This window comes from Buceros rhinoceros, unplaced genomic scaffold, assembly GCF_000710305.1.
Source record: "Buceros rhinoceros silvestris isolate BGI_N320 unplaced genomic scaffold, ASM71030v1 scaffold8694, whole genome shotgun sequence".
In the NCBI taxonomy this organism is placed as follows: Eukaryota; Metazoa; Chordata; class Aves; order Bucerotiformes; family Bucerotidae; genus Buceros; species Buceros rhinoceros.
Window position 1 is genome coordinate 2,982 of NW_010408760.1, and position 13,696 is coordinate 16,677.

The following is a 13,696-nucleotide window of genomic DNA, read 5'->3' on the forward strand; positions in this document are numbered from 1 at the left end:
AATAAATGATCCTGCAGATACTTCTGATCACAAGTTCAACGTGAAAGTTTGTCATGAAATGGAATGTAAATTATTCTAAAAATTAGTATTCAAACATTAGTTAAGTATTATGGCAAACAACTTGGAATTGTAGAAAGTTTAAAATGTAATTCACATTACAAAGACTGGAGATACTTTATAGATAGAGCTTTTAAATATGGATATGACTGGCATTTATTTTTAAGCTTACTTCTATTAGAAATAGACTCGTTTCCTGTACAGGTGATGCTTTGTCTATACCATATACAGTAGAAAAATAAATTCTTTAGCAACCTAGAAATAGTTTATAAAACTCTTGAAGTTTCATTTTCTTTGCTAAACATGCCAAGATTAGACTGACAACTATAAATAAAAGCTATATAGACAACAGGTAAAGTAGAACAAGTTAAGAATGCTACAATTTACAGGACAGACTTTATTGTACTATTAATTCCTGTGTGCTTTGCAATAGGAATCGGGTTGATTTCTCTTTTTTGTTTATGTTTTCTTAGAAAAGATAATTACTTGCAAGAATATAACACAATATCAAGATAATTTATAATATACATGTACTTCAAACAGCAGCCAGGTTTATGGTATCATAGTAATCTAGAAAGATAATCCAAGTCATAATTAGAAGTACAATACCTAGGACATAAGTGGGAAAGGCAATTTTTATTTTGGGAAAATGGAGCAAATCAAACTCTTAAAAGCCTTAATTCTCAAAATCATCTATTTACTATAATACATACAAGACGATCTTAAATCTTGTTATAAGTGAAGATTACAACAGTGACCATCATAAAGCTTTTTTTTTTTTTTAAACTACACAGAACATTCTAGCAGCTGAATGAGCCAAAACAGTTTTCTTCTTTGCAGACCTAAAAAGGTGTATTTTGAGCATGAAAGAAAAAAGCTGCTATGAAAAGTCTCACAGGTAGTGTTTATCTATGGTCTCCCCTTTGCTACAACTTGTAACCTTCTAAATTTTTTTTTTACCACTAACAAAATATTTAACCAAAAGGTTTGTTTAAATTAAGCAGCATTCTTTTACAGCAAAATTGGTACCAATGTAAAAGTAAAATAAACGAAAAAAAAAACCACCAACCAAAAAAAAGAGATAATTTAAAAATATGGTGCAGAGAAAACAACAAAAATCAGTCATTTGAAATTTTAGTACAACATACCACAGGAAAAAAAAATATGAATACAAGTTTATGTGATTTTATATATACACACTCCAAAGAGGTTAACTGTCAGTACCCAAAGTATTTATTGCTATGTATTAGCAATGCATTTTTGTATATCTTTAAAGGGTCACATAAAAATAGATTTAAAGAATAGATTAATTGAAGTCCTAGATTAAAACATCGTTTGGTTTAGAGAATTTTACTACAACAAAATTCATGTTTATGTATGAAAAGTTATATAACCTTATATGAAAATGTCATGAACTATTTTCTAAGCACTACATGTATTCCCAAGAGGGAAAAATTAAAATATCTAAAATATATTAGATTAAGTTTACAAGACCATCAATGATCTTTTAACCATGCAGCTGTTTACAGAATTAACAGTTTTACAAAATGTTTAGTTCAGTAATGGAACATAGAGAAATAAGTAGGCAACATCAAAATTTTTGTACAATATTTGAAACTCACTTTTACAACAAGCATGTCCTTGGTATTGTGCTGTAAGAAATAATAAGCTAGTTCACCCACCCTTAACAAACTGTCCACAGGTTTACTTACAAGTAAAGACGGATGGCAAGGGGTTGTAAAATTCTCGACAGTGCATTTTGCATTCTTCCATAAACCACCCTAAGCATACCGTCACGTAAGTAGCCAGGAGATTACAAAATAAACTATAGCTGGGCTTTAGTTGTTTACACAGAATGCTTGAATGTGAATAAAATTGCCAAAAATAGCATGTTAAATAACAAAACCAGCCATAAAGCAGGCTGTAAGCATTGAATGTTTCATAAATGTAAATTTTTAAATCATTAAATTTCTATAGAAAAATTTTATTCACAATATATTGTGACGAACCGTCACAGGAATGATATAGTGATTGCAATAAGGTATCATGCAGCAGCAGCTTTGTACTTTATAGCTATTTTTGCTTTTAAAAATTAAACCTCTCCAGTCATGCTTATCACATAGTTTTTATCTGCAGTGTGTACAAATGAGGAGCACAGTACGGGATATAACAAAAAGATGTCCAGTCAGCTGGATGGGAGTTATTTGTCATAAATATGAAGTACATTACTGTATCCTGAAACATGCATGTCTATAGCTCATCTTTATTGTCCAGTGCCAGGCTGCCTGCAATCTTCTTCTGTCTAGATAATACCAAGAGGGTCTGCTGGTAGCTGCGACTGTATCAGCTGTGGCTGCAGTGGTGGTGGTAGCTGGAGAGGTACCATCGGTTCCACCATCTGCACTGCGGTGGAAGGTGGTGGCTGACAGGCCACTGGGTTAGGTGCTTCTACAATCTCTCCGTTGTAAAAGAAGAATTGACACTGTTGAATGAAGGTCTCTATAACCGACTGGTGGATTTTGGTGGTAGAAAGAAACTCTCTGTTTTCAAAATCAGGTCTCATCAAAGTGGGCCAGAAACAGATCGACAAATTATCAGCAGTCATAAAGTTGGTTTTATATTGCTGACTAACCCTGAAATGAGAACGACACACACAGAATTATACCCAGTACGCAATCAAGTACTAGTATTTTCACAGCTCTTTAACTGTAAGCATTATTATTACTTTCCTCCAGCTATCCATTAAAACAATCGTCCTTGGGTTTTTAAAACCATTATGCAAAAGAAAAACTTAGAAACCGTTGACTTTTCCAGATTTGAATAGCTAACAAATACAAATCTGATTAAGCCTTTAATTAAGAGAGAAATTCAACACTTCACCAACATTTTGAAGTGACAACTATAAACAGACTTTCAACTTATCAACCAGCTACGGGATTTAATGAAATTAAAATTTAGTCCAATAAAATGTCTAGAAGAAAAATGTTAGCTTCTTACTGTAGGACAGTTGAATATTCACTAACATCTACGGCACTCACACAAAAAAGGGTTAGGATCACATTAGATCACAAGTTAAAAATAAATACAAAACCAATAAAATCAAGTGTTGATTAAGGCACATCTCAGCAGGCTGGTTTGGTTTTTTGTTTCTTTTTTTTTTTTTTTTTTTTTTTGTTTAGCCATAAACCCAGCAAGTCTAATGTGTGCTTACACAGCACAAAGATTTTTCATTCAGACCTTCAGAGGGTAAAACAGCTCATGTATCCTGTTTGGTTTTTTTTTTTTTTTTTTTTTTTTTTTTTTCATACTGGCCACCAATAGAATTTAGTCAATCATCATCAGTGGAAATTTCACCAATACCAACACACAATAATTCTGTTTTATTTTCCAGTGTGTAACACACAGGTTTCCAACTGGGTTTCTTGTCCTAAAATTTCCTTCGGAAAATTTTAAGCAGGAGCTGAAACAGGTGCTTCACTTATGGTCTAAATTCATTATTACAATACTATTACAAGAAAAAAAACACCAAAACCCAACAAAGCATCTTGTTATCAAACTCACCATCTACAATTACATGCCTCGCTAGAACAAATGCACTGCTTTTCACAGCAAAAGGTTAGAAAGAGCCAGGATATTTTGTTTTCTAAAAATACTCTGCATTTTAAATTTATCTAGAGGTAACTACTGAGAGATAGGTGAAAAACCGTGTGCAATAAATCTAACACCTCAGATATTCGCTTGGCTGGGAACATGCAATTCCTATAGTACAACAGACAGCACAAAGGCAACCGAGCTGCAGCTGTCCTGCAGAAATAGACACAAAAACAAAACTTCAGCAACTTGTCAGTTACAATTTTGATGATGAAGAGCAGACTGCAAGAATTGGACAGCTTGCTGTAATCCATAGATTCAAAAGCTGTGAAAACCCTAGTAAACACTAGAATTAATGCTATAAGAAAATATTTTCACTCATTTACAATGCATGTATAGCAGTGACTATGAAGGGTAGACTTCCATCTTAGCATGCGCATTACTTACTCCAAATAGTGTGAGGGTACACAAATACTGTCTCTCAGTCTGTTTGGAGTAAGTTTGGCCCAAAGCATATTTGGATACTATTTTGCAGTGACAGTCATATTCACAATCTCTTTCCTAAGAGAATGACATTTTAACTCCATTTAAGGATTAAAGAACCCAAAAATATAAACTTACATTTTGCTTATCATTTTTATTAGTTTTCTTACTACATCAAATTCTTCTGTGTATAAATTCTTACTAGACCTTACTCAAGAGATGGAGCAATGAGTGAGACTTATCAAGAATTAAATTAAATTTAAGTGTTGGACATTGCAACGGGACAATGAATCTGTGAGAGTTTTGAATCAGAACTGCCTGTATCGTTACCCTAAAATGAGTACAATGAAAAACACCAAAAGGGATTTCTACCTCTATAATGGTGTTTCTTTAAAGAACAAACTACAACAAGGTAAGTTATAAAACCAGAGAAAATAACACCTGCTATGTAATAAAACTGAAATAAAAGCCAGATCATCTATTTTGCAGACTGTTTTTTCTCCTGTCATTTTTTCCTCTGAATTTAAAAATCTTTCAAGGAGCTTCTTCAGTTGCATAGGCTAAAACCTACACCCACCGACACCCTTATCACCTCTAGGACTTGATTACGTGTCTGGTCTTCTCATGCATCTTCTTCCCACTCTTGTCACAAGTTCACTGCTTGCTGTTTCTCCCATATTATTTCTTAAATCTAATCTAATCTGATTGTAGACTGCTGCTGCTGTGGACTCAAGAGATGGTTCATCCTTCCTATTTTCCTTCTCCCTCTTCACCAACTTTCTGGCATCAGACCACAGGGTGTCTGAGATAAGCTAGTATATTCTACAGAAAATTCTATTTCCCCTATTTCTGTTTTCCTTTAGGACATGCTGCAGCTGCAAAATCATTAGATCAAACAAATGAAGCAGCAGGAACCTATTGCTAGAAGCGAGAAAAGACAACCATTGCACCTCTTTCCTGGCTGCAGCTCACAGCTAGTTTAAACATAATGAACAATCAATTTTATTCTCTCCTGTGTTTCAACTTCACCTCTGTCCTTCCTAACGGTAAACAAAAACCTACCAGCCTGTATGCTGTCTCCTACCAAACTTCCCCAAACTACTTCAGCATCTTCTTGTAAGTGCTTAGGAAATGTCTATTGACTTTCTTTTATGTTCACTCAAAACGAGAAATGAAGAGCCTGTTTCTCTTGATCTTGTCACCTTCCTCCACTGCAAACTCTTTGGGAACTTCAGGCTGTAAACCCACTCTATGATCAGACTTTAAAAGCTGTACGCCCATGTTTTCCAGGACTTCAGAAGCATATTATGCCATATTAGCCCATACATATAAAGGGAGTCATTATCAAAGAGCATACATAAAACACATCAAAAAATATCAAAAAAGCCAATTTCAACCCAACACTGTCCTGTTTCAACTCCATCTTTGACACTCACTTCTGCTTACAGTTAACCAACTACAGTTAGGCAGCTAGTATGGAACAAAACATCGCTCTCAAGAAAAATTCAAGTCACTGTTACCATTTATTATATTCTCATGGTTATTGATCTCTCATATCTCAACAGCAAACTCACCTGGATAATACTTTTATTTTTTGTTTCAAAATACCAAGGCCTATCTTTGTGGATATATCAATATAGTGTCAACCACCAACTACTTATTGGTTTTACATATCTGATAGGAGGGTGTAAAGAAGAGGGATTGAGACTCTTCTGTGTGGTGTCCAGTGACAGGACAAAAAGAACAGGCACAAGCATACACAGAAAATTCTGGCCGAGTGTAAGAAAACACTTTTTTACTGGGAGGGCGACTGAGCATTAGCACAGGTTGCCCAGAGAGGCTGTGGAGTCTCCATCCATGGAGATACTGAAACCCCCCTGGGCAACCTGTTCTAGTTGACTGCCAAAGCAACGGGACTAGACTAAAACTCCACAGATCCCTTACAACCTCAACGGTTCTGCGATTCCTGTCTAAAAATGCAGAAAAAAAACCTAATCACAAGCTAATATTTAACTGACAGTTTACTGGATAACAAAGTTTTTTGTTAAAAAAGAGTGTTATTTTAGCTTTGGAAATGTTTGTTCTCTTTTTTTTTTAATAATGTAGTTAATAATTTCATTCAGTGGATTTCAGGCAATAATCCCATTTTAGCTGAAAAAGAAGCATGGGTAAACTGGTCTTGTTCTTCTTGATTATTACGACTGAATATTGTACCCTTGTGCACCTAAAGGGTCAGATTACGAAGTAGGATACATCTACTAATAGCAGATTATTTCAATAAATAAAAAATTTTTAAAGAGAAAATCATTGAATTTCCATGCAAGAGGCAAGACTTAGGAAGCAAGTGTTACCAATTTACTCCTACTTACAGGTCAAATGACTTTCAGGTCCCTTAAAACCTATATTAGTCCAGAATTTTAATAGGTAGATATAAAAAAAAAGAAGAAAAAAGAAAAAAGGGAAAAATATAAAAAAGAAAATTTTAAAAAGATATAAAAGGAAAATACAAAAGAAAAAAGAGAAAACTGAAAAAAGGGAGAAAGAAAGAGCAGAAAGAAAGAAGAGGGGGAGGGGAAGAGATATCTGTAACTGATGCACAGGTATTCATTCAAGCTTTTTTGCTATGTACACCAATCATTCTTACAAATTTTTAGAAGCGATGATGCCGGGTATTTAAGTCAATAAAAATCTAAGAACAGCATATACAAACCTTTTCTAACCAACCACTAACTCTTGGTTTCATTTGCCACTTTTATGCTAACAGATGAGCGATGCAGGACAAAATTCTCCATTCAAGCAGTCAAATCATTGTTACTAACACAGTCTTTTTGGCAATTGCTGTAACTTAAAACAAAATCTTAGTAGAAAAATACTAAACCTGTTTAGATGCGTTATTACATATTTGAAGACATCGTAGTTCACTGGGTGGAATTTCTTCAAGATCTCTTTTAACTCGTGTAGCCGTTCTGTCTTATCCATGATTTCTAGAGAAATAAGTGACATTTTCTGACACATCTTGAAAGACATATTGAATAAAGCGTTACTAAGTCTTTTTCCTATACAATGGTACAGATAAGATACCCACAGAGAAATAGCAAGTGAGAAAATATTTTATAAAATTCCTATCTGCATATGCTATTGCCTAGAATAACTTTTTTACTATAGACATAAATACCTAAACACAAAAATATTTTTCTATTCTCAAGCAGAATTATTTAGCTGTGTTTAATAGCAAAGAATCACTTTATTAGCTCACATTGCCTTGTAGAATGATAACTAACAATGTGACAGGGTCACTTCTTGTTAGATTTTCCTCTGCTTCCAAAATGTTATGAGCTGGATATAAGATTTATTTGGACTGAAGTTTCATAAAGATTTGGGGGAAGGAAGATGTTCACATAAATTGAGAATAAGCATATCAGTTATTCAAATAATTTAAAAAGTACAGAAGGGACTTGTGCTGATATTTTAAATATACTGTTTAAATAAGAACAAGATTTTCACAGGTCCAAGGGATATTATCTACGCTTCAAAGAGGAAATAAGCAACATGTAAGAAAGGACTATGGAATAAACCAACATTAAAAAAACCAACCAACCAACCAAAGCTGCTGCTAAACCTCTTGTGGAAAATACTGTAGAACCATACATTCTGCAGAATGTATTCTACTCCACAATGACTGTGTGTCCAAAGATGGAACAAAATGACCTCAAGTTGCACCAGGGGAGGCTTAGGTTGGACATTAGAAAACATTTCTTCACAGAAAGGGTTGTCAAGCACTGGAACAGGCTGCCCAGGACAGTGGTGGAGTCCCCATCACTGGAGGTATTTAAAAGACGTGTAGATGCGGTGCTGAGGGACATGGTTCAGTGATGACCTGGCAATGCTGGGTTTATGCTTGGACTCGATCTTAAGGGTCTTTTCCAACCTAAATGACTCTTTGATTCTACGATTCACATCATAAAAAGGAATACAAGCTTTTGGCATTGCTAAAAAGACATTTGATAGTACCTAGAACCATAGAAATAATGTTAAATATGCTCCAATATATCCCAAACACATTTTGACTGAAATTTAACTGATGATACAACTTTTAAGAAGAAAATAAAACCTAACCAATTACATTAAAGATGCAATTTGCCTGATAGGTACATCAGACACACTTCAACCAGGTACCTGCAGATGTCGTCCAAAACCAGAAAATTTCTAATGGACTATATATTAATCAAGTCCAGGCCCAAGCCTTAGGTTTACATTAGTATTTTGATCAAAAAAACTCTATGTCAAAGTTGTATCATCCAAAGATGTACAGCAGTCTTTCTGAAACAGTTTGCTGTTAACACATCTCTAAGAGGAAACAATTTAGCCATTTCACTTTGAAGCTTCTGAAAAAAGTTTGTACGGCAAACAAAATTAAGCATTTCATCTTACAAGGAGTTAAAAAAAAATTTGAAAAAAATTTAAGAGAGGATTACTGTAATATTCCATAGATGTGCCTGATTTCTGAAGCCTGCTTTGAGGGTAAGAATTCATTAATTCAAGGGGGTTTTTCCCCTATAAACATCTGCAATACAGTTTCAAGACCTTTCATCATATGCAGCACCGATACACAATGAAAAAAAAAGAAACATTTCTGCAATTTTCTAGGAAAAGGAGATATAAGCAGTCAAAACTTATTTATTAGGAAAAATAATGTATTACATTTATTTCATCACATAGTTATTTTAATTTTAAAGAATATAAAAAAATGCACGTCTAAGCAATTGAAAAAAGTTTTTCAGCGTGGTTAGTCCCTTCAGACTGCAGTGAATTGCAATAAGCGCAATCAATACAACGTAATTAGATCAAGACAAGATTGTTTATTACTTACTTGATGTTTCTAACAACTCTTGATGCAAAGAGTAAGGAATTAATGGATCTGGCAGATCTGCAAAAAAGGCTTTAAGAGCCCCAGCCACTGCATTTACTGTTACTCCCATAGACTCTAGACTGATATTATGATCTATAAAACAAAACAAAGAGCAATGTAAGTAAAACCTACAGCTATCATTCCTCGTAGTATTTAATGAAAACAAGAATTTATTCAGAACACTGAAAATGAAACAGTTGCCAAACATTTGTTAAAAAAATGCATGAAAAGGTGAACCTATGGATAAGCTGCTATCACTTTCACCCTCGTGAAATCAAATGAAGATCTGACAGTAGAAGATCAGAAAAACAAAGTTGTCTAATTCTCCATGCAGACTTAAAAGCTTTTCTATTTGCCATTGATTGGCTTCTGATTAATCCATTTTGCTCAATAATAAGTTAAACTTCTTTTTCCCAAAATTTTGTTAATAACTGGTACAGGGCACATTAATTTGCAGAATTCATGAATTCTCTGTTCATGTGACCACATGAAGCCTTTTAATAAAGGACAACAGAACACACCAGTGACTGAACACAGCCATATAATCTACTGCTAGATTCCCAAAACACAGAAGCTTTATAAACTAGAGATATTTTTTAATTGAAATTTGTAATAATGAAGTCACGCTACAGAATTTTTAATCCAAGGCAAGAAGTGGAAGCACTGTAAGCCACAGAACTTAAAAACTGAGATTTTGAAAATGTGGTTTACTTTTGAAAAGTCCACTCCACCTAAACTCTGGAACATCCTTCAATAAAGTGACTGAAGAACATCTAGCATTATACTCAGATTATCTTAAACAGGATAGTAAGGCATAAAAAACTAGTACATTTATTTTCCTTATCATCTAGGAGGAATTCTACTGTTTTTCACAGGCTCAACTTCATGATTAATATCCAGGAACTTCTAGAAAGTGTTTTCATTTTGAAATATCAATTAAATGAGAAAACAGAAGGAAAAAAAAATAATGCTGAGACTCTCTTTTTATCACAACAAAGCAAACAGCATCATCTGCCAATCACATTCCAGTATATTTTAGCATGAGAAAGGTTGTGCTGGGAATTTACTATCCAGATTTAATTGTTATTCCACATTATTCTAAAGAGCTTTCAATAAAATAAGTATCAAGAAGTACGACATTTGGGGGGGATAAGAGGAGGAACTGAACGCCTTCATGTGTAGGACTGATGAGCTATTAACACAAGGAGCAGCTGGGATTGCATTTAAACTCCTTTAAACGTTACAATACCACTTAGAAAATATTTTAACAGCGCTTACAGTCAGCTGCAACCACATTCTATCTCACCTTTTGTTTATACACAGCTTCACTGGTAATAACCTGGACTGTACCATTACAACCTACCAGAGTATAAAGTTCTCAGGGCTGTGGAAGTACGTTTGAAAGTGCATCCCTTTTATATTGTTCTGTGATAAATCCATGGAGAATTCAATTTCTGTTTTGGCTTTAAATAATAAAACCGGTCATTACCTTGATCAAACTGTTTCTGAATGTTGTCTTGATCTGTTTTATTCCCACTGACACGGTACAGGCCTTCAGTACATAATCCTTAGAAGAGGAGGGAAAATGAAAAGTATTCAAAAACAAATTTATATACAGAGCCCGTCGTAAATACCAATTCAGAAACCAAAAAGCAGGAATATAAATCTTAAATGCTGAAAAAATAACACGTTAACAACTATGGTGATACAGGACTACTGAAACAAAAACTACCAGTTGTGTACTGAGTCCACTGCTCCATTTAATGTGAATCAGAGGAAGCCACATTGTAGGGTAACAAGAATCTGACTGCAGGCATTTATGGAATAATTTATGCAAAACTATTCTCTTCCTAATCTCTACTAACCTGTTATTTGCATCTTTTTTTTAATCATCACAAATCCTAATGTTAGTACCCAGAGAACACAAGTTTTTAAGCACTATCTTCACCATTTGGACTTAGCAACTTACTATGGCAAGCAGTAACACACTAGTAAGAGTCTGCAGAAAAACCAAGCATATTTAATTGATGCCTGATCTTTAAATTTCATGGTGTAACACCCTCCTGTACGAGACAAGGACTTAATCTAACGTACTTTCCCATTTATCATAAGTGGTCATTTAAAAGTCTTTCTTTAAGGGGCAGGGGAAGAGGGGAAAATGAGAAGGGTGCTAGGAAGCAGGGGATCTCCAGGCTTCTCATCATTACTTGGTTTTACTATTCAGTAAGAAATTACCGTAATTACAGCAGCCATTCTAGGTAAACACCATTAAACCCCACACCTTTATCGCACATACACGCTCACTCCAGTGATTACACTTCCTATCGCATTGCTATCTTCTTTGCCCACAGCTACTCCCTGAAAGTGTCCATTCTGCTAACCACACTGTTACCCAAGATGATCTTTTTTAATTTGGAACCCATTAAAGAACAGAAGCAGTTTATAGTTCAATAATTCTCCAAATTGCACCTTTATGGCTGCAAAATTATCTGTATGCTAGACCTTCATAACAGTACATGGTTCTCTGTAAAAATTCACAGGTCTTAGAGCTTTACAAAATTGCTTGGCTTTTTATCATCACAACCCAGTAGCTGAATGCATTTGAGATTATCAGATCAATACCTAACTCCTCTGTCAACCACAGTCACCAAGCATGTCTTTTAAGTTACTAAGAAACACTAGGAATTCTGTTACAACACCTGAAGTCCAGAAAGCACTTAACTGCTTCATGCAGAAATTTACAGCAATTAATTTGTCATCAACTCTAACACAATTCTCCCTTCCTAATGCCCCAACAATTCACATGTCTCGACTGGCTGCATCAAGGTCTTTTAGTAAGCTTGTCTACAATGAACTTTTATACCTACTATTTAGCTTTCCAAATCCATAGCCAAGAGTTTTCTCTTGTAAACATACGCCTAAACAGTCCTTTCCGAAAAACTGAGCCTTATTCATTGACATCCTCAAAAAGGAAGTATAATCTGGTGGGGTGCAGGGCAAAAAGTGGTTTTAACGGTTCAATGGTTTCTACAGCTGGAAGGGGTTTCAAACTCGTCTTCAAAGGAATGGCCCCAATGTGCAACATGCTATCAGAGACAGTAACATTTGCATTCCTTTTCCAGAAATTGTACATAAAGAAATACAAAAAAAATCACTGGTAAATAAGAGCAGCTAGGATGGAGATTCTCTTTGTTTAGTATGGGAGAACTCTCAGCTGGAGACCGTACAGCCACAGGGTATTCTGTGTTTTATCCAACTACTATTCAATTTCCTTCTGCACAAAAGGAATTGAATGTGCTGCAGTAGCATTTTCTGAGAGGTCTGGTCCACTCACTGTTTAGTAGAAGTGTTTAGTAGAAGTGTTCAAACCTTGAATACTTGAACTGGTCTGATCTGCACACAAGGATGCTCTACTGCAGTATCTGGGCTTTTTTTTTTTTTCCCCTCCTACTTCATCACGTAGTAGACATGTTTTTGCTCAGATACATACAGCTCTGAGAAACACAGACAGACAACTTACAGAAAATTTTCAGGTTAAACAAGGAGATGACCACTGAATTTAAGCACCGTCCAAAAACACCTAAGAGCTCCAATTCTGGATTAAGCTAACTAAATCTATTTTATTAATTCCTCAAGCAAAAATAACTTTTCTCTGCCTCTGTATTCTAGAAAGTAACACTTCATGAAACAGTTGGTCAACTGTCATTAGGCTGTTTCACTAAGGCATGCAAGGAGTCAAGTTTAATGTGTGTGCATCACACAGCTAGAAGTCTGAAAGTAAATTTTTAAGTAATGCTTCAGTTCTCTCTGTTGGTTTTTTATTATCCAACCAGGTCTCTGCAATGCTTGTTACATCAAGATCTCATCAAGTATAAAACACTCTAGTTCACTAGTTTTAGCTTTTAAACTTCTTGCATATATATAATGTATATCCACACCGAGAGAGAGAAAGAACATGCAATATTTTTTTCTTGATGGCTTTTTAAAAATTCAGTTCCTTCACCTGCAAGGTCACTGATTTTTCCAGAATTTTTATCTATGTTCTCATTCTGCTTCCCACCTGTAATTCCCAGCTGTAATTTTATTCTTACTAGACACAATGACTGTTGTTATATTATATATCCGAATCATGAGTGTGTCCAGAGAAGGGCAACAAAGCTGGTGAAGAGTCTAGAGCACAAGTCTGACGAGGAGCAGCTCAGGGACTGGGGTTATTTAGCCTGGAGAAGAGTAGGCTCAGGGGACACCTTACCACTCCCTACAACTACTTGAAAGGAGGTTGTAGCCAGGTGAGTCAGTCTGTTCTCTCAAGTAACAAGACAGAACAAGAAACGGCCTCAAGTTGCACCAGGGGAGGTTTAGATTGGACATGAGGAAAAATTTCTTCACAGAAAGGGTTGTCAAGCATTGGAACAGACTGCCCAGGGCAGTGGTGGAGTCCTCATCCCTGGAGGTATTTAAAAGTCATACAGATGTGGTGCTGAGGGACAATACTTAGTGATGATCTGGCAATGCTGGGTTAACGGTGGGTCTAGATGATTTTAAGAGTCTTTTCTAACAAAAATGATTCTGTGATCACTGTTCTGTCTACGTGTCTGAATACATCCCACCTCATCACAGCAAGTCTGTCTCTCCCCAGTGTAAGTCGTTTCCCTA

General features: G+C 35.2%; 1 protein-coding gene across 1 annotated transcript in view; it reads right to left on the bottom strand.

Moving 5' to 3' along the window:
• Positions 1-211: 211 nt before the first annotated feature.
• ARHGAP5 (Rho GTPase activating protein 5) overlaps positions 212-13,696 on the bottom strand; it is a 36,794-nt gene continuing 23,309 nt past the window's right edge. The window contains exons 3-6 of the mRNA XM_010134965.1: positions 10,530-10,607; positions 9,002-9,133; positions 7,010-7,115; positions 212-2,690 (exon numbers count right to left, since the gene is read on the bottom strand). Of these exons, the coding sequence (XP_010133267.1) occupies positions 2,360-2,690; positions 7,010-7,115; positions 9,002-9,133; positions 10,530-10,607 (647 nt within the window). The 3' untranslated portion in view covers positions 212-2,359. The remainder of the gene's footprint in view (positions 2,691-7,009; positions 7,116-9,001; positions 9,134-10,529; positions 10,608-13,696) is intronic.